At 45.2% G+C, this 9437-nt stretch overlaps 2 protein-coding genes across 2 annotated transcripts; one reads left to right on the top strand and one right to left on the bottom strand.

Moving 5' to 3' along the window:
* The first annotated feature begins 4004 nt into the window (after nt 1-4004).
* LOC141129648 (histone H1.5-like) lies at nt 4005-5959 on the top strand. Its single transcript, XM_073617742.1, has one exon. It carries the CDS (start codon nt 4127-4129, stop codon nt 4787-4789), a length of 663 nt encoding a protein of 220 aa, XP_073473843.1. The 5' UTR covers nt 4005-4126; the 3' UTR covers nt 4790-5959.
* Nucleotides 5960-6324: 365 nt separating this feature from the next.
* LOC141129649 (histone H3) lies at nt 6325-6791 on the bottom strand. Its single transcript, XM_073617743.1, has one exon. The coding sequence runs from the start codon at nt 6762-6764 to the stop codon at nt 6354-6356; it is 411 nt and encodes a 136-aa protein (XP_073473844.1). The 5' UTR covers nt 6765-6791; the 3' UTR covers nt 6325-6353.
* Between the last annotated feature and the right edge of the window lie 2646 nt (nt 6792-9437).

The raw sequence follows: 9437 nt of genomic DNA on the forward strand, positions 1-9437 counted from the left end.
TCACAGGAACAAATGGTGGCAAAACTGCGTGATACGGTCCAACGCTTTGAAGGGATCTGGGAACCTTGGGCCAAGTATGTCCGAGTCCCACTTTACCCAGGTCATCTGCTAACGTAGGGGGGAGTTCAACGAGCCTACACTCCTTCCTCACATACCTCACCCCAACTCCCTTCCTCTTCCCTCTTCTTTCTTCCTCCTTCTTGCTCCTCTTTCACTCTCTTTCCCCTCTTCTTCCTCACACTCTCTAACATCAGATTTGAGTTTTACAAGGCTTAGATCTTTCCATAAGCCTTACATAGATTGTCCTCAACTGTTAGTTTGGTAACCTAGCATAGGGGACAGCCAGTCACTTTTATTTCTCTAACCCGGGCAATGAGACCGTTGGCTCCATCCTGGGGTTGCGACGCCTGGGGATCTTCCTGGCGGGAGCGGCTCCCCAGGGGAACCGATGGGTGATAAGGGGTTGCCTCACCCGGGAGGGCTCCTGGTGCTCTCACACCCCACAGTGTGTTCCCATTGGGGTGGGGTGATGATCTTGGGGGACTGCTCGGGAGGAGCATCCCTGTTGAAATTCCTCTCAGGCTGTCCATCTTATGTGGTAAAATACTTAGGTTCCCAGTCAAACTGAACAACAGGCGCGGGAGGTCGGAGCGTTTTGCCCCCTCCTGCCTGGCGACTTATTTATTCTGGGGGAACCCTCTTCGGAAGGATTAACAGACAGTATAAGTTATAATGCATGTCCTGAGAGTAACATTATACCCTGAGATTAAAGGTTCTACACACTGTGAATTATTGATTTATTTATTTTTATCTTGTCTAGGGCCCCTGGTATTCCTATCTCCTCTTCTTCCTAGCAAGATCTTCCAATTACATAAGAGGAAGGTGCATAGTGTGCACTATAAGGTTACGTCTTTAAATGTACCAGGGCTGCATTGTTATATCCCCCTTGTAAGAGATATTTTGTTCATCCAATGTATTTCCTTCCATTGGCTGCCTTAGTCATTGAGGAGTATTGTGTTGTATGTTATGTATACATTGTCATTGTTACATCTACTTTGCAAAAAATTACAATTTTTGATCTAATATTTCACAGCAGGGCCTGTTCCTGCGCTCAACAAAAGTATCTGTGAGGCTTTACAGTGTTGTACCACCACAACCACCACCACCACCACCACCACTGCCTTGGCCCAATTTTTGTAATTACAATTATTGATATAATATTTCACAGCAGGGCCCTTTCCAGCGTCCACCAGGAGTAACTGTGAGGGCTTACAATGTTCTGGTACCACCAGCACCAAAGGCCCAAATTTCCGCAGAGTGTATAGGGCAGGCCGTATAGTATATACAGGAGGTCCCATGTTTTCAAACATCCGACTTACAAACAACTCCTACTTAGAAATGGAATGAGACAACAGGAAGTGAGAGGAAATCTACCCCTAGGAAGAGAAATTCTCTCCTGTAAGAATTAATATGGGAAAAAGATGTCACCACTCATGCTTTATCACCAATCCTTGTTTCCCTAATGACCCAAAAGTTTCAAAATCCAATTGTCATTGGGACAGAAAGTGAGGTGAAATCTTCTGAACAGGGGCACAGACAGCAAAACAAATGTTACAGGGGTGATGATAACCCTTCCCCATGTTATTCAAAAAGCTTAAAAATAGATTTTTTAGCTGGAGCTACACTTACAAAATGTAGCTGTTCCAAATTACAAACAGATTCAACTCGAGAACAAACCTACAGTCCCTATCTTGTTTGTAACCCGGGGACCGCCTGTATACTGCTGCTGTTCAGAGTATATAGGGCCTGTGGGACTCACAATTTTTTATTTTTTTTTCTTTTAATTAGATAGCGGGGTTCACCTTAATATCCATACCAGACCCAAAGGGCCTGGTAATGGGCTGGGGGGGGGGCAACATTACATTACAGCCGCAAGCAGTTTTAAATGACTTTTTTTTTCCCTTTAGAAATGTCATTATGCTGTGGTACTGTTCTAAACACAGGGAAATTGTGCCACTTCACAGGCATACTATAGACACCCCCCAGGCAGATATTTAAAGGAATATTACACTTTTATTGTTTCACTTTAAGCATTATTAAAAGCACTGCTCCCGAAAAAACTGCCGTTTAAAAAAAAATAAAAAAAATGCATTGATACATGTCCCCTGGGGCAGGACCCAGGTCCCCAAACACTTTTTTATGACAATAACTTGCATATTAGCCTTTAAAATTAGCACTTTTGATGTTTCACGTTCGAGTCCCATAGACTTTAACGGGGTTCGTGTGATCACACACATTTTAGGTCTGTTTGCATGTTCTGCTGCAACCCGAACTGGGGGGGGCCACTTGTATTCCTATTACAAGGAATGAAAACATCCCTTGTAATAGAAAAAAAAAAAAAAAGCATGACAGGACCTCTTAAATATGAGATCTGGGGTCAAAAAGGCCTCAGATCTCATATTTACACAAAAATGCGATAAAAAAAAAAAAAAAAGTCACTTAAAGAACAAAAAAGTCCCTTTTATGAGCTATGGGCGGAAGTGACGTTTTGACTTCGCTTCCACCCTACAATAGTATGGAGACGGGTGGGGTTCATCTTCCCCTCACTCATCTCCATGGCACACAAGGGACAGCATCCGATCGCCTCCACCACTGCCGACAGAGGGCACCAGCGTGGCGGGAGGGGGGCCCCTCTCCCGCCACCGATAAAAGTAAATCTGCCGCAGAGACCACTATTATCGGAAAGCGAGCCGCCGGCCGAAGAAGAGAATACCGGGGTTATGGCAGCTAGCTGCTGCCATAACAACAATATTCCTCTTCAAAGTTAGGATGTATATTGGCGTGCGGCGGTCCAGAAGTGGCTAGAGGGGTCGTTGAAGGGTATCCGTGGGTTGATAAAAAAAAGTATCTTATAAAATTGAGAACTATGGACTGTTAGAATATAAGTGCTAAATAATTGGGGTGCAAAGAAACATTCCAGATCAGTACGGTGTGGATCTGGACAACAATGTGTAGGTAGGTAGCTAGAAAAAAAAAAGAAAGACAAACAATATGCCGCAGTCTCCCAGCTTAAAGTGGGTACATAGGAGCAAAAACAGCCATCAGGAGGATCCTGGTCAAGTATTTTGGAGAGACCAGTCAGTTTTCATTGGACATGAGCATGATGGAAAGGATGCTTGTTCAGTTGTAGGCTGTATATGCCACTCTTCTCAGTAGGCATAGGCCCTCTTCCAGGGTACGGATTGTATAAGATAGCTAAAATGATGATTACCAGCAAAGTTCTTATTACTGATTGTTTAAATTGGGGAATGAAATGTTGATGGATTGGTTCTTTGATCAATAAACTCATGAAATGAAATTTGAGATACAAGAATTCAAAACAAACATTGTTCCTCCTGAGTAGCTGTTTAGCAAAATGTAGCAATCGGCTTACTCAAAGTATCTGGATAACACTTTATGTATCATGATGACCAGATAATGATACATAGCACATCAAACATGACATTGTGTAATCAGCTGAGACATTTGTATGTATAACAATATCTGCCATCACATCACACAAGGATCTCATGTCACCGGCTGATGTTTTTGTTCCAGGCTCCTTCTACTCAGCTATAGATGAGCAGAGTTGTGTATTAGGGGGAAATGTTTCCTGATGGTCACTCTTCACTCATCTAATGTGAAGATCATTCTAGTGGGAGATGTGAGAAGATTGTTTTCTGGGTAGAATTTGTGTAGAAAACAAGATAGAAGGAAGAATGGGACACACACTCAGGAGGATGGCTGTGTTTGCAGCCTCTGTGTTCAGCCTCCTCAGCAGCTCCTGACAGCTGTAAGTGACCCCCCGATAAGTGACAGTCCAGTGAGCAGATCGGGTCCCCGATGAAGATCGGACATCGTTCTATTCCCAATAAAAGTCGTTTTTCTCTCTGCCCGGGAAACACAACAAGAGAGAGAAGATTCCCCAACTCGGGAGTGAAAGTCAGTGGGCGTGTCTTATTTGCAACCAATAGCAGTAGGCACTAAAGCTTTCTGCCGACCAATAGCAGTGCAGAACGTCTCTATATAAGCCAAAGCGACAAATGCAATTCTATGTATCTATTACAGTGCTAATATTTGCAGAATCATGACGGAGACTGAGAGCGCCCCAGCCGCCGCTCCTCCTGCGGAGCCCGCCGCCAAGAAGAAGCCGGCCAAGAAGGCGGCAGCCGGAGGAGCCAAGAAAGGCAGCAAGAAGCCGTCCGGTCCCAGCGTGTCCGAGCTCCTGGTCAAAGCCGTGGCCGCTTCCAAAGAGCGCAGCGGGGTCTCCCTGTCCGCCCTCAAGAAGGTCCTGGCCGCCGGAGGATACGATGTGGACAAGAACAACAGCCGCCTCAAGATCGCCATCAGGGGGCTGGTGACTAAGGGGACCCTCGTCCAGGTCAAAGGACATGGAGCCTCCGGATCCTTCAAGATCAACAAGAAGCAGGAGGACAAGGCGGCAGGAGCCAAGAAAAGCACCAAGAAGCCATCGGCTGCGGCCAAGTCCCCCAAGAAGCCGGCCGCCAAGAAGCCAGCCAAGTCCCCCAAGAAGAAGACCACCACCAAAGCCCCCACCGCAGCCAAGAGCCCCAAGAAGGCCGCCAAGAAACCCGCAAAAAAGCCTGCAGCTGCCAAGAAGGTGACAAAGAGCCCCAAGAAGCCCAAAGCTGCAGCCAAGCCGAAAAAAGTCGCCAAGAGTCCGGCTAAGAAGGCGGCTAAACCCAAGACAGCAGCCAAGCCCAAGAAGGCCGCTCCAAAGAAGAAATAATCCCCACCGGAGAGACCTCCTTTCATCTACACCCCCCAAAGGCTCTTCTCAGAGCCACCCACCTCCTCCTGACAGAGCTCTACATACACACAGCGACCAGGGGGGGCCGCATTAGAAGTCCTCCATACAGAGCAATGTGACCACCTTACACAATCCCCTCTATAGAATCATGTATTCATACAGCGGGAGATCCGATCACAGGACTCTTCACATGACATCCGTCCCTGATAATATTAAAATTATTTTGGTGTAAATATTCCCGATTTATACAGCTTTGCCCCCACCCATCTACAGTTTGTGCCCATCATGGGTGGTCAACGTTTTGGGGGTTCTAATGTTGGATCTATATTATTAGCATTCCTGTTGCACACGCAGTGACTTATATACTCGTTTTTTTTTAATTATTATTCATGATTTGATTGTTTCCCACCTATAAGCCTAGAGATTGTTAAGTATATCTCATTTAAACCGTAATAAAAATATTGAACGAGAGATCCGTCCCTGATACAAAATGATATATAACATCTGCAGTGCGGATTGGAGACCTGCAAATCGGAGACAATTCCCGCACACTGTCTGCGGGATCTCCCCGGGGAGGATGGGGATGAACATTTCCTCTTCTAGACGATCATTGTACAAGGAATTCTGACACTTCAATATGGAACACAGCGACTGCAGATCCTTCCGTGATCATTAGAGGGGAACCAATAGAGAGGCACATCATTGTGTTATGTGGACAATGTACTCCTTACTAAATATCCAGTTCAGTTAGATTTACCCCCCCATATGGATATCAGGGGCTGCTAAAACGATCTAGATCCCATATGGGCGGCGGTGAATAATAAAACACCAGTGAAGAAATGGGGGTTCAGGGGAGTTCCCCGGATTCTCCACACAATACTGGATGAATTCTTCCTTCTAGTCTCTCCATGTGTGCAGCACCTGCAGAGAGCTCTGATCACACAGTGCTAGTAGAGGAGATGAAGTGAGACGACCCCCCCCCCCATATGTTCCAATCTGCTGATGAATGGGAAGTCAGGAAGATGTCCAGGAGATGTCCCCCTCTATATCGGGGAATGATTGTACAAGGTCGAGGAATAGCAGAGGAGATTGTACGGGAAAAGAAATATGATTTGTTACTTTGTGATGGATTGATGATGTTGGAAAGAATTGTATCAATAAATGACAATCCACACCGCACTCAAGGAGAATTCTTATTCCCATGAGCCCATTGTACAAATATTAATTTTTCCCTTAACCAAACATGAATACAAATTCCTTCAGATAAATTATAAAGTAGAACAAATGATCACCGACATAAAGAATTGATTTACTAGAAAGAGAAATCAATAAAGTGTAAATCCTAATCAGTATGTAATGGATGTAGACGTCTGTATGTATTGAGGAAGGAGGTGGGGAGATGTGTGGATGTCTTGTACGAGTTTCCCTGTCATAGTCGGTGTGATGATGATGGAGTATATAGATCTTTGTATAGGAGGATATGGTGGCTCTGAAAAGAGCCTTTGTGTTGGGATTAGTAGTAGTTCGGAGTGTGTGTCTCTCTCTATGCCCTCTCCCCGCGGATGCGGCGTGCCAGCTGGATGTCTTTGGGCATGATGGTGACCCTCTTTGCGTGGATGGCGCAGAGGTTGGTGTCTTCGAAGAGTCCGACGAGGTAAGCCTCAGAGGCCTCCTGCAGAGCCATGACGGCGGAGCTCTGGAAGCGCAGGTCGGTCTTGAAGTCCTGGGCGATCTCTCGGACGAGGCGCTGGAAGGGCAGCTTGCGGATGAGCAGCTCGGTGGATTTCTGGTAGCGGCGGATCTCTCGGAGAGCCACGGTGCCGGGCCTGTAGCGGTGAGGCTTCTTGACTCCGCCGGTGGCCGGGGCGCTCTTGCGGGCGGCTTTGGTGGCCAGCTGCTTGCGGGGAGCTTTGCCTCCGGTGGACTTACGGGCTGTCTGCTTGGTTCTCGCCATTACTGCTCAATGCTTCGCTGATACAAGGAACGTGAACTTATGCCGCTCTGCAGCGCTATTTATACACACCCCAGCCCTCTGATTGGACAATGAGAGCACACTCTTCCTCCTCATTGGTTCACTTGAAAAGCGCCTTTTTTTTGAATTGCCCGCCTAGATCTGCACGTTCTATGATTGGAATAAATCGCTATTGTTTTCTCAAATCCAAAGTGAAGTCTCCGCACATCACACAATACTCGGAGATCTCTGAACTCCTTCGATGTGGGTTATTATACAGAATAGAAAGTGTGAGCGGGGATTCCACACGGAGCAGCTGTTGTCTGTTCCGCCAAATACACAGCACAGGGATCAGGGGGATCCGTCCATGCTCACTTCTTATAGGTCACCGATCACGGTATACATCTGACTTATAAAGAACACTTTTCATGTCCCCTGTAATGGGGATCAGGGGGATTGTGGGGGGCTGAGGCTCTCTGCTCTCCGGACTCCATCACATCTATCGTTCCACTCTGCCACCTAGAGGTCATTCCGGGAACATCTCCGCCTTCACTGTCTTCTGTGGACATCTCCACTATAGAGCCCATAGGATGTCTGTCACTGAAATCCTCTCTATGTTATGGTGACCCAATGAGACTAAAAAAGTGAATAGAGGGGTACCCTGAGGTGTCCCCCATGTACGCGGTAACAATGGTTAATATTCCCTAAAAAAGCTCAAATAGGTCTCCTAATTTACAAACCGGTTGACAGCAATCCCAAACATACACAGAATCCTATATGTTATGTTTTGGGCAGCTAAAATATCTATAGGTACTGTTTAGAAGACACCTAGGTCGATCTAAGAGGGGCCATGTGTATCCACACTATCTCGATACAATACAACTGATTTGCGACCATGTTGATTCCTATACTCTAATCAAGGCCCATTCCTCCTTATCTGTTCATGTTGCTGTGAACTTCCCTTACAACTGGGGTCCACCCTAATCAAAGTGTATTTTTTTTTTTTTACATGGGTGTAGTGTATGGCCTGAAGGAACACACACCGGAGCATCATTGTGGGGACTTTATATAGTTAATGGGATAGAAAAGTCACCAGTGAAAGGTGCAGTGGCGGCACCCCTATTTTAATGTATAACCAGGAGGAATGACTGAAAGGGGATCATCAAATACTGCAATTTGTGTCATTCATTCTTTATTCAATTCATGGATTCATTAACCAAGAAATACGTTGGAAATATTAATTTCAGATTGTTTTGGTCTTTGATTTGACTTCAGAATACTTAGCAAGTATTTTCTGGGCTGAAAACATAGAGAGATCTCGGAATACATTTCTTTGGAGTCCTCAAAAGAAGGCAGTATTACTGGATGATGAAGGAAACGCCCACAGCGGTGATTGGTTCAGATTTAAAATGGCTGTTTTCAAAATTTGCCCGCCGGAATTCTGTAGTTCGTTACAGATATATATTCATCTCTCTTATACCGCCAAATCCGACGCCGAGGAGATGATCGGATGAGACATTTATCGGAGGAATATGATTAGCACTCTAATGTCATTAGTCCAGAATGATTAGGAAAAGATTCTGTTTGTTACCGAACCATGAAAAAACACTTCTATATGTTCTCAGAATCCAGGATCTCACCACTGCTACATACAGAATATGATGTTCATGTCACTGACTGATATTGTTTTATTTTTTTTCTTTCTGGACATGTATCAGTTAAGATTTCCCTCATATCACAACCAGGATACGTATAATAAGAAATGTGCAATTCATGTTAGTAACCATGACACAGATAAATATGTACACTGAATGAATAAAGTAAATATTTCATGTCTGAAGAACCAGATCGGGTTCCCCCTCGGTAACATGAAATCTGCCACATATTTACAAAGTTCTAAGAATGTGAAATTCTCCGCAGAAAACCAACGCGCTGTGGCCCCGCCCCTTTTCCGTTAGTCTCCTATCAGGTCCGCTCAGGCTTCAACCAGGGGAAAAAACAAGGGGTTATCAGTGTATATTTGTCATTTTCAGAGTACTATTTTATAAATATGACATTATTATTGACAATAGTATCTGGTGATTGTGGTTTCTGTTATCAGGAGTCCAAAAAATGATATTTTCGGTATAATCTCCGAAGAAGAATACCTATAAATCCATTAATAAGCAAGAATATATTTCACATCTCTAGATGTATTCTCTTGCCTTAGGATGAGGCCCTACTCTAGATGCGATAGGATCTCTGTTAAACCAGTAAGAAAGCTGTGTTAACAATTGGTCAATGTGTATGATCTTACTTGCAGTGCCCCGAGTCTCAATGATCAGGCATCCGATAGATTTCTAGCAGAGTGTGCCCTGCTATCTGGAGTGCCGGCCATTTGACCATCTTGACGATTCTGCTTCTGTTTCTTGGAGTGATGTTTCTCTGGTGTCATCAAAGGATACTGTGGCGGACTTTGTTCCCTTGGTGGGAGAGTGAACTCTTGATACCACTCCGGGAGGTCTATCTGGCTTAGTTGGAGGGCACTGCAGAATTCCGGCAGATCACTCGGGGTGCGGAGTATGTGCTGTCTGCTATTGTGAGTCACCAGAAGGGCAAGGGAGAAACGTCACATGTAGCAAAGTTCTTTTTCCCGTAGCACGTCTAACAAAGGTCGCAAGGCCCTGCATTTTTTTA

This window comes from Aquarana catesbeiana, linkage group LG02 (assembly GCF_042186555.1).
Source record: "Aquarana catesbeiana isolate 2022-GZ linkage group LG02, ASM4218655v1, whole genome shotgun sequence".
Classification (NCBI taxonomy): Eukaryota; Metazoa; Chordata; class Amphibia; order Anura; family Ranidae; genus Aquarana; species Aquarana catesbeiana.

What these genes read in the sequence shown, in the direction of transcription:
- LOC141129649 (XM_073617743.1), bottom strand. Translation starts at nt 6,764, where the DNA reads ATGGCGAGAACCAAGCAGACAGCCCGTAAGTCCACCGGAGGCAAAGCT.
- LOC141129648 (XM_073617742.1), top strand. Translation starts at nt 4,127, where the DNA reads ATGACGGAGACTGAGAGCGCCCCAGCCGCCGCTCCTCCTGCGGAGCCC.